The sequence below is a fragment of the Suillus fuscotomentosus genome, assembly GCF_016647785.1.
Source record: "Suillus fuscotomentosus strain FC203 chromosome Unknown F5891scaffold_370, whole genome shotgun sequence".
NCBI classification, from domain to species: domain Eukaryota; kingdom Fungi; phylum Basidiomycota; class Agaricomycetes; order Boletales; family Suillaceae; genus Suillus; species Suillus fuscotomentosus.
In genome coordinates, this window is record NW_024539882.1 from 8,732 (window position 1) to 27,937 (window position 19,206).

Genomic DNA, 19,206 nt, shown 5'->3' on the forward strand with positions numbered 1-19,206 from the left:
TCTGATATGAATTTTCCTAGACGATATGTTGGAATGTGGGAAAAGTTTGTGTGAGCAGGGTTAGACTCATTCCACCACTGGTCAAAGTGTTGAAGATCAAAGTGATGTGAGAAGGCCATGGAGCTATGGGAGGTATGCGATAGGAATGTAATGTCAGCCAGAAAACAGTCAGATTCAGGATGACCAAACTTTACCTGATGGTGATAGTGGATGACTTCCTGTAAGACAAATGTCTGTTACTGTTCCTTCCACTGCAATCTGGCGTCCACAGAAATCAGCAGTTATGCAAATGTCACCTAAAGTCACAACATGTCACACACCACAGCTTCAAAGTCAGCTTGGAGGGAGCGCAAGGTCAGTTAGCATCAGAGTATAGGGGCAACCATCATTGGTGCTGGAGAATGCAGCCAATTTGCAATTCCCTGACAGCTGGGGTCTGATCGACCTTGCAGCTTTTCTCATCTAACACTGCTGGATCATGTATAGCAGCAGGCAATATATCTGCATGACTTTTGCACTTTCAACCGTCTCATTTGATTCTGCTTCATTTGATGTCATTCTACCTCAATAAAAACATTTTGTAAAAGTGCCAACTTCTGCAGGGCTGTGACTGTGGTGGAAGAGATAGCAATCTACTAGATGTCAACTTGACATATTTCTAAATTGTTTTCTGCCACTGCCTCCATTAGCGTGTCAAAGCATGTTCTGTAATAATGGTCGAAATCAAGATAGCTGATGTACTATGTCAAAGTTCCACAAATTCTCTAGTCAACTCTAAAATCCTGTCCCATTCCTGAATCCTGGCATCACGATCAGGAAGAGTCAGATCTGTACGGCTGTGAGCATGTTTTCTATGAGATTCTCTAGGCTCCACCATGATGGAGTTCAGGTTAGGCAGAGAATGAGCAAAAAATGCTGCCACAATAACAGAACTGTGCGGCGGAGAGAATCCAACATGTAGTGTTGTGACGAGGTTGTTTCTAGCAGCAGATTCAAGAATATGTTGTCCCAAGCCACAGTAGAACAGCAGACCCAGCTTCTGCAAACTATGACAGTGGGACAGGATGTGCGAGATCCCCCATAGAGTGGCCCTTGGAGCTTCTTCCCAAAATTGCCTTGTGCCCAAGAAGAGATGTTGAAGATACGGCAAGCTGAGAGCCAAATTCAGCAAGGCATCATCATCAATCCTACAAGTGCCCAAGTCCCCCAGCTCCAGAGCAGTCAAATAGACCAGGGCATGCAAAGCAGCCAAGCCATCATGTGGAATCTGAAGAATGCTCTCATCCAAGACAAAAAATTCTTCTTTCCATGGCATCTTCAATCTTAACCCTACCAGATCCTCCCAAGCTGGCAATGCATCCTCATCATCATCAGTTGGCCTGAGAGATATAAGAGCATCAAAGAAATGCAGGACAGCATCTGCTGAGCAGTATTCCTGGTGTACATTGATGCTCAGTCCTTGCATGGTGATGGGGTGATTGGAGAACAGAGATATAATGGCTGGAAATCCTATGTCGGCGGATGTGGCCATTGGCTGATCAAGTGTTGGAGGATGCTCATCAGGTTCTACCTGGATGCTGAGAACCTTGGTGCGGATGTGATGATTTGGAATGTGAGAGGTCTGCTTCATGGATGATGATCCAGGGATGATGACAAGGGTTAGGACGGTGAGCTGGCATAAAGATGCTATGGAGGTCATCACAGTGGGTTCCACATAAGACAAGGTAAGATGCCGGATGGGGAGGCTATGGGAAAGGGAGCTTAAAATAGTCCTGGTCTCAGATGAGTTGACGATGTAGACCAGATTTTGCAGATGTGGCAATAAATTCTGGATGTTGGGAGGAAAGAGCATATGAGGCGGAAGTATCAGGGTAGTCAGTCCTGGATGCAGCAGCCTGTCCAGACATTGGATTAGGCAGTCTCTCTTGTGTTTCAGCTCCACATGGCTGAGAGACGGCAGAAAAGAATCCAAAGATCTGATTCGGCCATGCAAAGCCAACAGGCTCTGAAAAACATGCTTGTATGGGGATCTCAATGCTTTTTTCTCTGGACAGATGATTTTGACTCTGTGTGCATATGAATAGAACCTCGCCAGATCTGAAGGCTTGAATGTCCTGAGAAACCTCTATTTCAAGCATCAGCTGTCAGCATGCTATAGGCTCAGCAACAGTGTTGGGTGACCCACCAACTCAAATCCACCATTAGAATTTTGGTGGTTGTAAATAAGATCCTCTGGGAGAAGATGGATGAGAGGTTCCACTGAAGGCAGCTGTTTCCATAGAAGCTGAAGTACGACCTCAGAGATGGTCGAGGATGTTGTGGCTAGTCCAGCAAAAGCACCAAGTCTACCGGAATTTTCTGTGGAAATTGCAGTATAGACCATCTGCAAGATCATAAAAATTATATCAGGCATCTTGAAGATACGATGCATCTCTGAAGGTAAAGATTATATCTAAGATGGACAAGCTTATGGTGGATGTGACCAAAAATGCACATGGGATTTGCATCAGATCTTGTCCAGAATAAGTAATTAGATCGGCAATATTGTTGGATGCAGTAGCCTAATCAAAGTTTGATTTTTCTGAACACAATAAATCAAGTGTCAGGATGATGGAACTGTGGAATCCTCAAAGCACCTGGGCATGGAATATACCAAATCATTCATTTTTAAGGTCACAAAACATGGGGGACCAAAGAGCCTATGAGGCAACAAGCTGGATGCATTCCCAAGCAAGGTTCTTCCCACCATTTTAAAGGTCACTGAAGATGATGGAGCAAGCTTTGAGACACCAGGAAATTTTTGTAAGGTGACTAGCTGGTCGAAGGACAGTCTGACACCAGAGGTTATGTGCCAGAGAAAACACCCAAACAAGTTGTTCCCCACCATTCTCAAGATGACAATTTTGAGACATCAGGAAGTTTTGTGAGATGTTGAGCTTGGTTAACCTAGGCATGAGGGGACAATCTGGAGCAAACTTCCAAAAAAGCTTCTCCCCATTATTTGCAAGGTCACTGAAGAGGGTGGACCTAGTTTCAAAAGACCAGGGATTTCTTATGAGGTGGTGAGCTTGGTGCACCTGAAATTTCATCTTAAGTGGAGACAGAAATTGGAAAGTGGATATAGCATCAGAAATAAATGATTTGCAGCACATGAATGACAATCATACAAACTGAATTTTTGCCTCCACACATCACAACCATATTACTCCGATAGCAACTGGTGGAACAAGATAAAAAAATAGAGGACCAGAGATGGAGGGATGGTTGTATACTGCTGTCCCTGCAAGAGAGCAGATGATAAAGTTGAGAGGATGATCTGACACAAGAGATCATACACTGTAGGACACAGCCAAACAAGTTTCTCCCCAGCATTTTCGAGGTCACTGATGATGATGGACTAAGTTTTGAGACACTAGATATTGTTTGTGAGTCAACAAGCTTGGTGCACCCGGAGATTGGGTGGTGGTCTGACACCAGAGGTCCTATACTGTATAAAACATCTAAACAAGTTCTTCATTACCATTTGAAAGGCTACAGAAGATGATGGACCAAGTTTGGAAGGACCAAGAATTTTTTGTGAGGTGATGAGCTTGGCACACCTGGGTGTCAGGGGATAGTCTGATACTAAAGATCTCAAACTGGAGCAAACAGCCAAGCAAGTGTCTTTCTGCTATTTTCAAGGTCACAGAAGATGATGGACCAAGTGTTGAGACATCAGAAATATTTTGTGATGTGATGAGCTTGGTATACATGGTGGTCAGGAGCTGGTTTGGTATCAGAGGTTCCATGCTGTAGCAAACTGCAAAACATGTTTCTGCCTACCATTTGAAAGGTCACCGAAGATGATGCACTAAGGTTTGAGATCTCAAAAGATTTTCCCAAGGTGTTGAGCTTGGTACATCTAGGGTTCAGGAGATGACATGACATCAGAGATTCTGAACATCAGCAGAGACAAAATGGAATTTCTTCCCAATATTTTCAAGGTCAATGAAGATGACAGATAAATTTTGAATGACAGGAATTTTTTATACAGTGATAAGCTTGGTATACCTAGTGGTCAGGGGGAGATCTGACACCAGAAGTCCTACGCCGTAGCAAACATCCAAACAAGTTTTTCCTCACCATTTTCAAGGGTATTAAAAGGCGATGGTCCAATTTTTGAGACACCATGAAGTTTTTATGAGACAGCAAGCTTGGTGCACTTGGAGGTCAGGAGTGATCTGACACCCGGGGTCACAAACATCAGCAAACTTTGCACCATTTTGAAGGTTTCTAATGATGATGGACCAAGTTTTGAAAGGCCAGGGATTTTTTGTGAGGCAGTGAGCTTGGTACACCCGGAGATCAGGGGGTGCTCTGATGCCAGAGGTCCTACACTGTAGAAACATCCATACAGCTTTCTCCCTACCATTTTAAAGGCTCCAGAAGATGATGGACCAAGTTGTGAGAGACCAGGAGTTTTTTGTGAGATCATAAGCCTGATCTACCTAAATGTCTGAGGATGATTTGACACCAGAGATCCATCAATTTTAAAGGTCAGTGAAGATAATGGACCAAGTTTAGAAGGACCAGGAATTTTTTTATGAGGTGGCAAGCTTGGTACACATGGAGATCAGGGGGTGGTCTGACACTGGAGGTTCCATGCTGTGGACAAAGCCTAAACAAGTTTCTACCCACTATTTTATAGGTTTTTAAAGACGATGGACCAAGTTTCAAAAGGCTAGGAATTTTTTATGAGATGATAAGCTTAAGACACCCGAATGTCAGGGGGTGGTCTGAACTTGAGGTCCCGTGCTGATGCAAACACTCAAACAAGTTTCTTCTCATTATTTTCAAGGCCACTGAACATGATAAACCAAGTTTCAAAATGCCAGGAATTTTTTGTGAGGTGATCGGCTTAGTACATCTGGAGGTCAGGGGCTGTCCAGCACTAGACGTCCTACACTGAAGGAAACATGAAAGCAAGTTTCCCCCCAATATTTCAAAGGTTTTTGAAGATGATGGACCAAGTTTTGAAAGACTAGGAATTTTTTGCAAGGCGGTACATCTGGAGGTTGGGGGGTGGTTTGGACTGGAGGTCCCATGCTGTGGAAAACACCCAAACAACTTTCTACCCACCATTTGAAAGATCAATAAAGATGATGGACCAAGTTTTGAAAGGCCAGGAATTTTTTGTGAGATGATCAGCTCAGTACACCTGGAGGTCAGGGGTGGTCTGGCACTGGATGTCCCTACACTGAAGAAACATAAAAGCAAGTTTCTCCCCACTATTTTAAAGGCCACAGAAAATGATGGACCAAGTTTTAAAAGAGCAGGAATTTTTTGTAAGGTGTTAAGCTTGGTGCATCTGGTGATGAAGGAATGACTTTACACCCAAGATCTCATGCTGAGGCAAACACTTCAACAAGTTTCTTCTCATCATTTTCAAGGCCACTGAAGCAGCAAAACCAAGTTTCAAAAGGCTAGGAAATTTTGTGAGGTGGTAAGCTTGGTACACCTAGAGGTCGGGGGGTGGTCTGGCACTGGAGGTCCTATGCTGCAGCAAATAGCAAAACAAGTTTCTTCCTATCATTTTAAAGTTTGCTGAAGATGATGGACCAAGTTTTGAAAGACCAGGAATTTTTTGTGAGGCAGTACACCTCGAGGTCAGGAAGTGGTCTGGATGGAGGTCCTATGCTGATGCAAACACTCAAACAAGTTTCTCCTCATCATTTTCAAGGCCACTGAGGCAGAAAAATTAAGTTTCAAAAGGCTAGGAATTTTTGTAAGGTGGTGAGCTTGGTTCACCTGGGGGTCAGGGGTGGTCTGACACCAGAGGTCCTATGCTATAGCAAATAGCAAAACAAGTTTTTCACAGCCATTTTAAAGGGCATGGAAGATGATGGACCAAGTTTTGAGACACCAGGAATTTTTTATGAGATGGTAAGCTTGGTTCACCTGGGGGTCGGAGGTGGTCTGACACCAGAGGTCACAAACATCAGTGAATACCAAAACAACTTTCTCCACACCATTTTGAGGGCCACAGAAGATGATGGACAAAGTTTCGAAAGGTTGGGAATTTTTTGTGAGACAGTGGGCTTGATGCATCTGGAGGTCAGGGGGTGGTCTGGCCCTGGAGGTCCTACACTGAAGAAAATTTGAAAGCAAGTTTATCCTCGCTATTTTAAAGGTCACAAAAGATGATGGACCAAGTTTTAAAAGGACAGGAATTTTTTGGGAGGTGGTGGGCTTGATGCACCTGTAGGTTTGGAGTGGTCGGACACCAGAGGTCACAAACATCAGCAAAGATCCAAACAAGTTTCTCCCTACCTTTTTAAAGGCCACAGAAGAGAATGGGCCAAGTCTTGAGACACCAGGAATTTTTTATGAGGTGGTGGGCTTGGTGCATCTGGAGGTCAGAAGGTGGTCTGACACCCAAGGTCACAAACATCAGCAAATACCCAAATAACTTTCTCCCCACCATTTTAAAGGTCACAGAAGATGATAGAGTTAGTTTTGGATTGCCAATAATTTTTTGTGATGCTGTATGTCTTCTCCTCCCCCTACATCCACTCATGTTGGCCAAAGATATTGCAAAATTGGTTCAAGATCATGTAGTTATATGACTATGATACATATAGAGCCATCCTGATAAGATTCTAGCCTGTCCCAATAGGGCTATGACATCCCAATATAGATATTTGGTAGCAAGACATGGTCGGCAGTAAAATGATCATAACTCATGTTCCTGACCACCAATTTCCTTAAAAGTTGGTGCAATAGCATCCCAGTGGCGTGTTCCATGATATGAGATAGTCAGAATAACCAAAAAATGTGCGATGTTATATATAATATATAGCCATAGCATGTATAGTTATCGGTAGTGAAGTAAGTGTAGTGTATGAGGTACCTTTCATGCTGGTATGCTGAGAAGAGTTAGACTAAGGATTGGTGGGCTGAATGAGAGCAACTTACTCTCATATGACCAATATGGTGGATATAATCTTCACAGTTGTTAAGGAAGTCGTAGTTCTAGAGGAAAGTTAATAGCCAATCAGTACTAGTAATGGACCACTACAACACTCACAATTACATATCTGAGATTCTTGACATCTGTGATGCCAGTAATGCAATGCAACCACGTCATGTACAGAACAAGAGAATAACATAATAGGAATAGACGACATATAGCACATTGCACAATCAATAACATGACAACAATAAAGAGACACAAGCGCATCCAACACAACAAGGAACAGAGATTGGACGACCTTATATAAAAAACATAATTCATGGCATGAACAAAGGGCATCGCAGTCCAGGAAGACAGGTACCAAGTGCATTGAATTCCTCAAGAACCCAATCATGTTTCTGCCTGTGGGAATGTTCAATAGATTGAGGGAGTAACAAATAAAACCTACTGTTCTTTGTCGCTATGGATGGTGAGGGCTGGCCAGCTGTCTTGGCAAAGGTATTTGGTGATGTCATCTGCAACATGTTTCAAGGATCATCCCGACAAATATAAGTACCTTAGCGTTCTCAGAGCTGATATGATCAAGATGCCTGATCAACTTAGCACGCTTCTCGAAGTCACTGCAGACTTCGACAATCTGCTAAACATTATGGTGGGCAGTGAGTTCCATAGACCCAATGTTGACCTGAATCATGTCTTTTAAAAGTCCTGTAAATACTGAAATTAATCATGCAACCACAATATGTTGAATGTTTACATTTGCAAGTTTCTGCACATCCTTCGGCCACGTAGCACTAAACATTAGTGTCTGACGATCAGGGTGAATCTGAGATACAATCTTGCGTATCTGGGGCTTGAGTCCAACATGTGATCGGCCTCATCCATGACTAAATATGTGACACAACGAAGATGGGTCTTTGATGTCTCCAGCATATCAGTGAGCTGTCCAGGAGTGGTGATCACAACCTCAATGCCACATTGCAGGTCACGAATTTGAGAACCTTTAGGAGCGCCACCATAAATGGTGTGAGTGTTGCGGATGCGAGAGCTTGAGGCTATGTACGGACAGTGATATATAATATTCAATATTCAACATTCACTGTCATGTGACGATCTTGAGTTCATCCAGATGATCCCGGATCTTTAACGAGCCATCATCTACACCGTCATCAACACTCACAAAGGGCTCTACAGATGGACGATCTCTGTCGCTGTCGTTATCTTTTACTTATCACTTGCCTCATTGCTCACATATCAGCTCTATACTACCAACTCTTCCTAACCCCACGCACCAGTATCCCATACCATATGTCTGCCTTGACAGGTCATGCATGGGTGCTCGAGCTCCTCACAGGCCACCCAGACCGAATTAGACACAATCTAGGGGTCAACCTGGAAGTGTTTGAAGAACTGCTTCAAGTTCTAAAGACTAATGGATACGTTCAATCTCGCAATGGTGTCACAGTTGAGGAACAACTCGCTATTTTTTATATATGTGTGTGACTGGTCTCTCAACCCGCCATGTTGGCGAGCGTTTCCAATGCTCTTCTGACACGATCTCATGGTAAAATCTTCCTCTCCAAAACTCTTAGCCCGTGAGTATATACTAATTTGTATTATGTATGTAGATACTTCAAGCGCATGCTTATGTTCTTCTCAAACAACCCTTTCTACTCCTCCCAAGTCAAATTTCCGACGATTAATTCCCCCATCCCTTTGTCAATACAAAATGACCCCCGCTTTCATTTTTTTGACAAATGTATTGGCGCAGTCGACGGTACACACATCCGCGCATTCACGACACTCAGTGATCAGGCCTTTATGCATAACCGGAAGGGTTATATATCTCAGAATTGCCTTTTTATATGTGATTTTGATTCTTTGGTCATTTACTCACTTTGTGGCTGTGATGGCTCATCTGCTGATGCAGCACTTTGGAACGATGCACGCCAACATGACCTGTGGATACCAGGAGGAAGATACCTGCTTGCAGATGCAGGGTTTGGCACCTGTGACTCATTATTGGTTCCATATCAGGGTGTGCGCTATCACCTCAAAGAATGGTGTCAGGCATCTCTCACGTCAGTTTTTTCTTTTATTTGTTATCTTGCATTTGACATGTATTCAAGCCCACAGAACGCTAAAGAACTTTTCAACCTTCGCCATGCTTCACTGCGCAACATAATCGAGCACATATTTGGGGTGGTCAGACGCCAATGGCGCATCTTACAACTACCTCCAGAGTATGGTATGGATATCCAGGCGTGCTTACCATTGGCCCTATGTGCTTTGCACAATTTCATCCATCGTCGCGACCCCAACTTCAGTCATGATTTTGACTTAGATGGTGAGATATTGGATATCACTGGTGATGATGACATGGATGATGGTGTGCACTGGTTGCCTGAGAGATTGCAGGGGAATCTGGCTGATGGGCTGGCAGATAGTAGGGAGAGGAGGAGAGCTGATCAGCATCGTGATGAAATAGCGGCTGCCATGTGGGCAGATTACTTAGAAGAACGAGCTTGGTGTGGACTTGAAGTACCGGCACCAATGTAAGACTTAGTAGGCAGTATCATTCTTGTTGAATTACAGACTGTAGATGGACAACAATTGTACATATTGGTAACAGTGAGACTTGAACAGATACTTGTAGTATGACCGGTGACCTGCACCAAACCGGTTCGGTGCATGGACGACCAATACTCTCTCATGAGTCATATACCCTGAAATACCACTATGAAACCCTTTTCCCTTTTATCTGAAGTTGGACTGAGGCTAAGGGAATATTTTTTTTGCTTTTCTTTTTATTTTTCAAGTCTATATGCCAGCAGCCTGAATATTTTAGTACATTTAATTCTGCGATGAGTTTTGCTTAGTCAGCCATGGTGATGACTCAGACAAAATCCCACACATGTCAGGTGACTGTGAAAAATATTTCCCACATAAGTTGTCCTGGAAAAACATTAGTAAACCCCTAAATACTAGGCTCGCGTCATTCTCACCCTTCAAACAAAGCAAAGCAAAGACAGCCACACACAGGATTCATATCATGTGACACTTCTTACTCTCTTTCTGGATTTGTCATCAGGGGTTGGACAGGTCACATGACTTAGCAAAATACCCAATGACTCACTATGACTCCCTCTGAATATATGACTCACTATGACTCACTATGACTCACCTTGCACATATGACTCATTATGACTCTTAATGACTCTTGAATACACTAGTAGCACAGCCACATTTATTGTGTATATAATGACCCCAGTTTTTGAAATAATAACAAGCAGATACCAGCAGGTAGTAGGGTGTTTCTCAGCCCAACTAACACTAAGTTGTGAAGTAAGGTGTGATAAGTGTCAGTACCAGTGTCAAGAACTGTTTCAAGACTGAGAGGAACATTCTCAAGAGACAGTAATACTGCAAGCTCATCATACTGAACGACCCGCTGTGAGCTCACTGTGTGCAGCAACCAGCAAGCAAGGTACAGCCACACTTTTATTCTGATTTCTATTATTCTTTTTCTTTTCTTTTACTTTCACTGACCTTTGGTGTTCTTTGTCCAAAAATACTGATCCAAAATATTCGTGTTGTCTCTACGTCCACCTAAGACTCAGTAGTAGCATAGTGGGGAGACTTTAGGAATTGATAGTGAAGCTTGACCTCACTCATCTGAGTAGTGATACTGAGCCAAGATATTCTGTGCCTGCTAGGCTTTAGCCGTTGAAGAGGGGACTTGGTAGTAAACCCAAGGACGTCCGTTCCTGAGTCTGTTTGAATACTCAAAGAAGAGTTCCTTGACAGCAGGTTCAATATTGAGCTAAGAGTTCTACAATAAAGCATTTGACTAGTCTTGACCTTTGATTCTACCTGTTTTGTGCTGAGGGAGTTTATCATTGTAATTCCGCACCATTTCTTTTGGAGTATAGTTGGTACGAGGCACTGTTGTTGAAAGGGAACTTGAGGAAGAAACCCGTATATTCTTTTGGTCATCGCCATACTGTCAGACTGACCATTGTCTGTTTGTTTTCTGTCAAGTCCATAGATTGGATTGACCATCGTATTACTGATCTTGCAGAACTATCCTTAGCTGAACATACCTTGGGTAGTATACAACTAGCCACCCACGAACGACCACGTTATCAGTCATTGGTATTTGTCTGAATCGTTGACCATGGAGATATTTGTTTTTATAGGTGTTTATCTATAGATCATCTATCTAAGAAGACACCGGCACCATGAAAAAGACTAGTACTATTAACTACTTACAAGGTAGTACTGGTAGCACCATGACAAATGACGGAGAGCTTCCTCCATGCCCACGTGGCCCTAAATTCTGTACCATGAAAGTTAGCGAACACAACTGCTTCAGTTGGGTTTGATGATAGGTAGTCCATAAGGTCCATAACATCATCCATACTCAAACCCTTGGTCTGAGTAAGCAAGTTGATGGCGCATCCAAGGTCACTGGAAGGAGGATGGTCTGACACGGCAGTGTGGATGCCGGCCTCGGAGGTTGTGGTGAGGCTCCTGATGATATGAGGCAAGATGTCTGCAATTGACGTTAGCGCCGCACTACCCTCCTGCTGGGCCGCTACAGATGCCGAGGGAGCACAGGACCACTTCTGTGATTGCCATTCTCCTTCATTTGGCAGTGCGCTAAATTTGCGCTTAGCCCGGCTGACACTTGTCAGCCCCAAGTCGCTCATAGTGGAGGAAAAAGTGATGATACAGTCCACCCACTGGTAGGTGGCCGGGAGTGTGAGCTCGAGGATGGAGGCATCATGGATGCCTGGGCCAGTGGAGACAATTGATCTCGTCAGTAGCAGACGCGAGCTGCATCAAATTCATGGTGTTATGTGCAGCAGGAGTCAGAGGATAAGGTGGAGGGGGCATCATAACAGCGCTGGAAGATGACGAATCAGAAGGTGCAGCTGGGACCATCAGGCCGGCCTGGGGCTGACACTTGACAAACTTTCCTTTTGCAGTGCTTGGCCTATGGGGCATGATCTGGTCGATTGTGTTGAAGTGCAAGAACCCCTTAGTCTTGAATGGTTTCGCAGTGGGACTGTTCTAGTATTGCAGGTATTTTAATGACAGGGTAGTTAAAAAATGGGTGCATTGACTTACCTTGACATATTTCTCCCAAATGTCCCCATGTGCATCTGTAATTCCTGCTCCAAGCTTGTTACTCCATGAAAAGCCTGATGTTTTCTTGATGTTGATGATGGCATTGTAAGAAGCCTTTAGCTATTAAGACATAGTTACAGTAAGCTGCGGCTGGCAATGGATGATTGTGATTGTGCTTACATTGGTCCACTTTGTCTTGCAGACATTTGCAGTCTTTTCCCCTCCACGCTGATTAGGAAACACCTGACTGATATCAGCAGCAGCTCCTTGAAAGGTCGACTTTTTGAAGCTCATGGTGTCCCCAGCCTGCGCCTTATGGGTGAGGAGGTACTGGAGGAATCTTGCTTCTTCATCATGTGTCCAATGTGCAGGAGCTTTACAACTTCTATCCAATCTTGGTAGCATATCTTTGTCTTGGATAGGTCCCTGTAATCTGAGGGAATGAGTAGATGATACAGAGCCATCGCTGAGAGACATGGTGGTGGTATGATTAGATGCGATAACTTTTCGAGCGGGACGATGTGACGTAATAGCCTTTCGAGTAGATTTACCCATATATCTTCCCCCCATGCCCCCCATTGAGGCTGATGATTGATAGGAACTTGTAGATGAGGAATCCGGGATCATCCAGATGAACTCGATATCGTCACATGACAGCGAATATTGAATGTTGAATATTACATAACGCTGTCTGTACATAGCCTGACCTATTGATACATCACCAAAAGCCAACACATCAATGATCACCATTGCGACCACATATTCAGATAGATGGATCTCACTTTCCATGCTGTTGCCTGAAAGGACGCAGAGCATATGGGTGCACAGTAGAACGAACAACATTAAATTATACTTGAAGAGACTTGACACAAAGGAACATGTCCATATCCACGGTGTGCATAATGAAGTAATCTCCATTGATTTCTGGATCTTTGGCGAGTGCAGCACCTCAGATAATCAACCAGACCGAAATGATCTCAGATGATGACCAAGGTTTTGCACGTACACGCCACAATCCCAGATCAACATCCCACCTTCGATGAATACCGATACCAGCATCATAAGGATGTATAAGGGCCAGAGGGAAATGAGTATTACCAATTGAGCAGCCAAACAAGTATACAAGCCGAGCGATGAACGGTTTGCCAGTAGTTTTGACAATGACGCAATCAAACCTCGGTGATTCATAAAATTTTGGGCTGCACCGAAGTAAGTCTTGGTGCATGCGCCAATCAACCATGGACTCATAATTCACCCACAGGAAGCGGAACTCTGTAATCTACAAGAAAAATCATTGAGGATGGTCAATTGCAACATAGAGTAAGATAGCGCACCTCATCCTCGGCTCCGGGACAAAGGGCCCTTCCATCTGGTAAGGGAATGTCATTCTGCGGTAAGAACACATTCAAAAAGCCATTTAGCTTTGTCTGAAAGTCGTTGAAGGCCCGGTCAGTTTCATGTGCGCATGCAATGTCTGAAAAAGAGTGTTGGCCTTGCTTCGAACCTAAGTGTGCATGGATGACAGGGTCTGCTGCTAATTCGATATCCAGAGGTTCATTTGTCTCTGGGTCATTGGTAGCCTTTCGAACATAGTCGTCAAGCTCATCGAGCTCGGTACGCATACATGCCAATGTTAAAAGCCAATGATCATAGTTCAAGATCTGTAACTTGTAAGTAAAATATTAGTCTTGTACACTGCAATATGATGAACCTGAGGAGCAATGTCCTTAAAGTTTGTCCATTGAAGGTAAATTTTCCGTAAAGCGCCATGCATCTTCTCATTCAGCTTGGTGTTGTAGTTGTGTGTCGCACCTTTGGCCAAAATATCGTTGAATATGTGGGTGATCATGTGCTTTTTCGGAAAGTTCCAATTTTTATTCATTTCAGGCTGTGACTGAGTAATATATTCCTATTAACATCAGATGAGTCAAACAATTACTGAAAATGATTAATGACATCTGAAAAACTTATATCCATCAATTCTGAGAACTTAACCAAGGTCGCCCTTCCAGCCACAATAGTCTCCTTGGTGTGAACTTTGAATGAAGCATAGATGTTGAGCTCGAGATAATAGTGGATGCAGCGTAGAAGGAGGTATCCTATCTTAGACTTTGATTTGAGTAGGACATCCTGCACTGTAAAGAGAACAAGCTTTTATTTAAAGTCTGTGTCAGTACAAAAAATCATATTCAAAGTTGGCACTCGTACCTTTGAAATATCCTCGTGAAATGAACCATCGTTGAAATTGACCAACATCACAGCCTTAAAGTGTGTCAAGTTGGGCCATCGTGGAATAGCATCAAAGCTAAGGCAGTAAGTCAGCACCACAATGAGCTCACATAACATTTAATTTACATACTTTGCATCGAGTTTGGTAGCAGCTTCCTGTCCAAGATCAGAGATCCAGAATAGAAGCTCCTTCCATAGATGATCCTCCCATAATCACTCATGATTCATATGCAGGCAATCAATAGAAAGCGCGTGATGAACATCAGTAAGAAAAAATTTCGAAAATACATTCTTTTAATTCGACGAAATCAACAAGTCTGTCAACAGTGGCACAAAAACACGTACCTCAACATTTTGGAGTGAGCATGCCTTTAGATCCTCTGCCTTCTCTTTTCCATACATTTTGCTCTTGCGGTGCAAAGGACCTGTTGGGAATCGGCACTCATGCGCAATACAAAGACGTGATTGTCTGACTGTTTGTCTCAAGGAACTAGACAGACTGGGCATGGAAACTTGCCCTTCAGACCATGAATTAATGCCATTACACACCTATAGTAGATAAGCCTGATAGTAGAGCAGTAAACTAATGGTAACACATACTTTTCTTCATAATCTCCGCTTAAAATCAATATCAGAGGCCAGAGACGGTGCTGAGTCTGATCCCCGCATTCAAACCAGTAGCCATTTTTTGAGTGCAGCTCGATTGACTTGAGAAGCTGGTAGAAGGATTTGTGCCACACTGCGTTTTTGAAGTCTATAATGCTCTTCTTTCTTGTATGTTTTTGATTCTTAGCAACCTAAAAATGTAGTAAGTAATAGTAGAGACACATCATAAGATACTAACAATCGGCAACCAACCAACAATGCGACCTCCTCCTAGGGTCATATTTCCGTTGTGAATATGAACAGGCAGGTTTGCAATGCATGCAACAATCAGATATCCTTTTGCAGTCCCAAAAGTAGACAGTTTATTTTTGTCAGCATACAGAATGAATGTGAGCGGCTTTGCATCTGGCGGAAGTTGAGACTACAACAGTAGTAATGTTGACAGTTTTTAAGTACAATACAGGAATCAGAACCTGCGAAACATACTTGTGCATTCCAGAAGGCATCAGCAGTCCATGGTTCATCAATGAAGCGGACGAACTGTTCTCCATTAAATTTGGAAAGTCATTGAGCATCAAACATAAAGTGAGGTGCGAGACGGCTGTCTCGCAATAAATCAAGCACCCAGTCCCAGAGAGGGCGGTAGTGCATGTCAAACTCATGTGTCTCATTGTCGTACTCAACAGATACTACATCCTTTTGAAACTAGTGCACACTACATATTAATGAGGTTTGATAAATGCACAAAAAGGAAAACAATCACCGGTGTATACCGCTGCAAAGCTATTTCCCACAGTGAGCGAACCTCATTGTGACTTTGCAATGTAAATTTGTCTGCGCCACTGGCAGATCGATGCACAAGATCAAGTAATCAGTTCGTCTGTGCCTTGGTCATTGCAGCTTTGAGTGCAATCTCTGCAACTTCGAAGTCCAGTCACGTCTGGAAGGGTTCCCATGGTGCGTCGTTACAAGGTACCTGACCCTCTGAAGAGCAGCTGTGAGAAAAATCTGCAAAGTGATGTACAACGGAAGGAAGTTTGCTATGTGGATGGTATTCAACTTTGATATCATCAAGCTTGTAAGCCTGAGGGAGCTCGTTGGGATGATTGAGATCAAGAGTGTCAGGGTCAGGTAAGACAACAGCATCGAAGTCGATCGATAGGCGTCTACATGGCGACAACCCTTGCATGTCTTATATAGATAAAATTTAGTGGGTCTTGCAAAGTTGAACAGCAAGGCAAACATACCAATGTCATTCTCTATGTCCTCCTTTTCTGATATGTCACCTTCGTCTTGTGCTGCCCATATCATGAGAAGGTTTACTATATAGTTATACCAGAATGGTCAGATACATGATAAAATCACTGATAGCATGTGTGCTCACCCATGGATCCAGACTGTGTGCCTTTCAAGACCTCATTGTTGTTTGCAAAGTCTTTGACACTCCTTTTGATGTGCTGTACCATTCAAATTATAACTGTTAGTACATTAAAACATCATGATTCAATAGCTTACCTGTTTGCTCAGCAGTCCAAACTATCTTGGCAAGTTCTTCATCCTCACGTTGTTCCCATTCTCTCTTTTCACACTTCTTTAAGTGCGATGCTAACCCACAGGCTCGAATTGCTGTACCCAAAAGACTGCACTCAGTGGTCTTTGATGTTCACTGCCACTTTGCGGGCAGTGTCTCGGGCATTGGGGTGTATCTTGGGCAATGGAATCAGAGAAAGGTCACGGTGAGCGCAGCACATATGCCCGAATATGTAATAATGACTTAGAGCTTATCGTAACAATATTGAAACTCAGTTTCGATCTAGTAATCACGACGTAATCTGATCATAATGGTGGTCATAATGATTCCAAGGCACATTATAATGCCAGAAAAAAATCTCTGACATATGATGTGCTGATTCTTATTATGATTGATGGTCAGACAGCATGTTACATGAATGATGTATGGCCAGATCTGTGTCATATTCAGGAATACTTGTCAGGCTTCACCTTGAGAAGGAACAATTAATCATTTGGCCATCGTTGATATGGATCTTGATGTGTCTCTTCTTTCAACTTGCTGTTCTTAGTGTTCAGAATTCTATCTGTCTTGATGTATGTGTAGACTTTAGTCATCCATACACTGCCATATGCCATGGTTGCAGATTAATATGTGCTATCAACTTGCCCTACTACTATGCATGCCAATTTGTGCCCTCTGCATAGATGTGCAGGGTACCTGGGCTGACTTGACATGCAATGTGAATGTGAGTGTGCAGGGAGAAATGCTAGATTTGAAGATGACCGTCAATTCTATCATTGCCCAATTGTCTATGCTAGCCAATGAAGTCACTCATGTATATTTGGAAGTCAGTATGGAAGGTACCTCTCACCGCCCCGTATCCCTTCACACATTGCGAACAGGCATGAATACACACAAAAACCACTCGATGTGCTTTTACGCCCATCTTCAACGGGGGCGGCAACGTATCGACACACAAGTCAAGGTGTTTGTATACTCACTCATATTCACACTAACTTCTGATCAGCATCCCTAGACTACAAACTTGTCCAAGAACACCATCCTGATTCTGCCCATGTGCAACATATTCCTGCTTCAGAATGACACTCCCACTTTCAATCCATAACTGCTGCATATGAAGTTCTGAGTCACAGGAGTGCAGTCTAAAACCTTGCCCAAGCTCGCAGTTTTTACAGCTTTAAACAGTTCTCAGTTTGATAGGTTTTGTATGAATGAAGCTTTCTGTAGTATTACCCATAATAGCATGGTTGACTATTAGCTATTTGTGCCCTCTTCCTGGTTTCCTTCAGAATCAGAATCAGTGAACTCTGCATACTCAGGTCCATCCTCATTATCATGTTTCTCCCCTTGTGGTTCCCAGTCACAAACTCCATGAAGAGCATGAGTCGGTGGGTTGAACATGCCTCCCATGTAGAGGTATCCTGCATGTCCCAACAAGCCAGCATTATGAGGTAGATCTTGTAGGTCCGTAATCAGTGAAACCTGACCATCTTCAAGGTGGAATGGCTGTGAAAGCTCCACTGTCAAATTATGATCACTCTCAAGAGCCTCAAACTGTTGTTGCATAAGCTGGTATACATCCCAGAACAATTCAGATGAGACAGGAGGCTTGCCAAGTGCAGCATAGAAATTCTGTGCTTGCCTCTTGAACATCGGTGGCACAAGCTCAAATACAGGATGATTGGGAGGTGCATAAATTCCTTCTACCTCGTCAAGGAGATCACCAGGTATGGGAACCTTGAAAATGATGTGCACTCATTGAGTACATAGTTATTCAGTTAGTTGGTGACTTGAAGATAAATATGTACCCAAAACTAACAGCAGGGCTTATGTTGATTTGCTCGTTGAAGACTGGCATCAGCCATGAGTAGAGTAGAGAGTATTAGTAGGTCACACCAAGCCAGGCTTGGACTAAAACAATTGTTCACCTTCGCAACATCGTAAGGCACAAGACATTCAGCCATCACTTTGACAAATTTGTAAGGCACGAAAAAAAATCTACTACATACACTGCTGTCGGTCAAGTAATGAATGTCGCACTCAGGTGTGGTTGGGGGTCTGGCAGGGGAAAAGCCAAACAAATGCCTTTTTTATGAAAGCTGATCGTTGTTGTTCGAGCTAATCACTCTTGCTTTCCATACTGAAATGTCTGATTTTGGCAAATAGCTGATCGTGAGTGTCTGAGTCACCTTTGATTTTCAGCAATGCCGAATACACTGCTGATATAACAGCGATGATGCTTCGGAGGTGTATGTGGGCGATAATGAAAACTATGGCCGAATCTCCTCCACAACGGATATAACTTGGTCCGGCTCCAGCCAGTCAACGTTGACGTCATTGTGAAGGGAAGGAAGTGCGATAAGAGTATATATATGTTTATCCGTTTTGCTCGTCTGCGTCTTTTGTGAGCAACTTCATGACGACTGCCTTGAAGTACCGTTTTAGCTGCGCCTTAAACCAGCTAATGTTGTCAATTCCCATTTCACCATAGCAAGAACACAAAAAACTCACGGAGGCACATGCTGCACGACACCCTGCAGAAGTTCACAGCCTAGCCATCGTTGGTTTTGGAGTGGGCTCCGCATTCTACTTCCTCCACCGCTTCAACAATCTCAAGTTATTGAGGGGGCATTCTAAACAATAGTAACAGAACGGTGCTCACCTGTACCACGGCGGATGATGCATCAGCAATCAGGTATCCTCCTCCAGGAGGACGATCAAGAATATTGGGTCTAGAATCACCAAACAACAC

The 19,206-nt window shown here is 43.4% G+C and overlaps 2 protein-coding genes across 2 annotated transcripts; both read right to left on the minus strand.

Moving 5' to 3' along the window:
• Nucleotides 1-745: 745 nt before the first annotated feature.
• F5891DRAFT_989952 (uncharacterized protein) lies at nt 746-2,413 on the minus strand (the record flags this gene model as incomplete). The annotated part of the gene is made up of 2 exons (XM_041378078.1): nt 746-2,125; nt 2,186-2,413. 2 exons carry the CDS (start codon nt 2,411-2,413, stop codon nt 746-748), a joined length of 1,608 nt encoding a protein of 535 aa, XP_041216313.1.
• A 4,184-nt stretch (nt 2,414-6,597) lies between these two features.
• Nucleotides 6,598-7,754, minus strand: F5891DRAFT_989953 (uncharacterized protein; the record flags this gene model as incomplete). Its single annotated transcript, XM_041378079.1, has 6 exons — nt 6,598-6,657; nt 6,955-7,011; nt 7,067-7,092; nt 7,401-7,467; nt 7,509-7,589; nt 7,710-7,754. 6 exons carry the CDS (start codon nt 7,752-7,754, stop codon nt 6,598-6,600), a joined length of 336 nt encoding a protein of 111 aa, XP_041216314.1.
• Between the last annotated feature and the right edge of the window lie 11,452 nt (nt 7,755-19,206).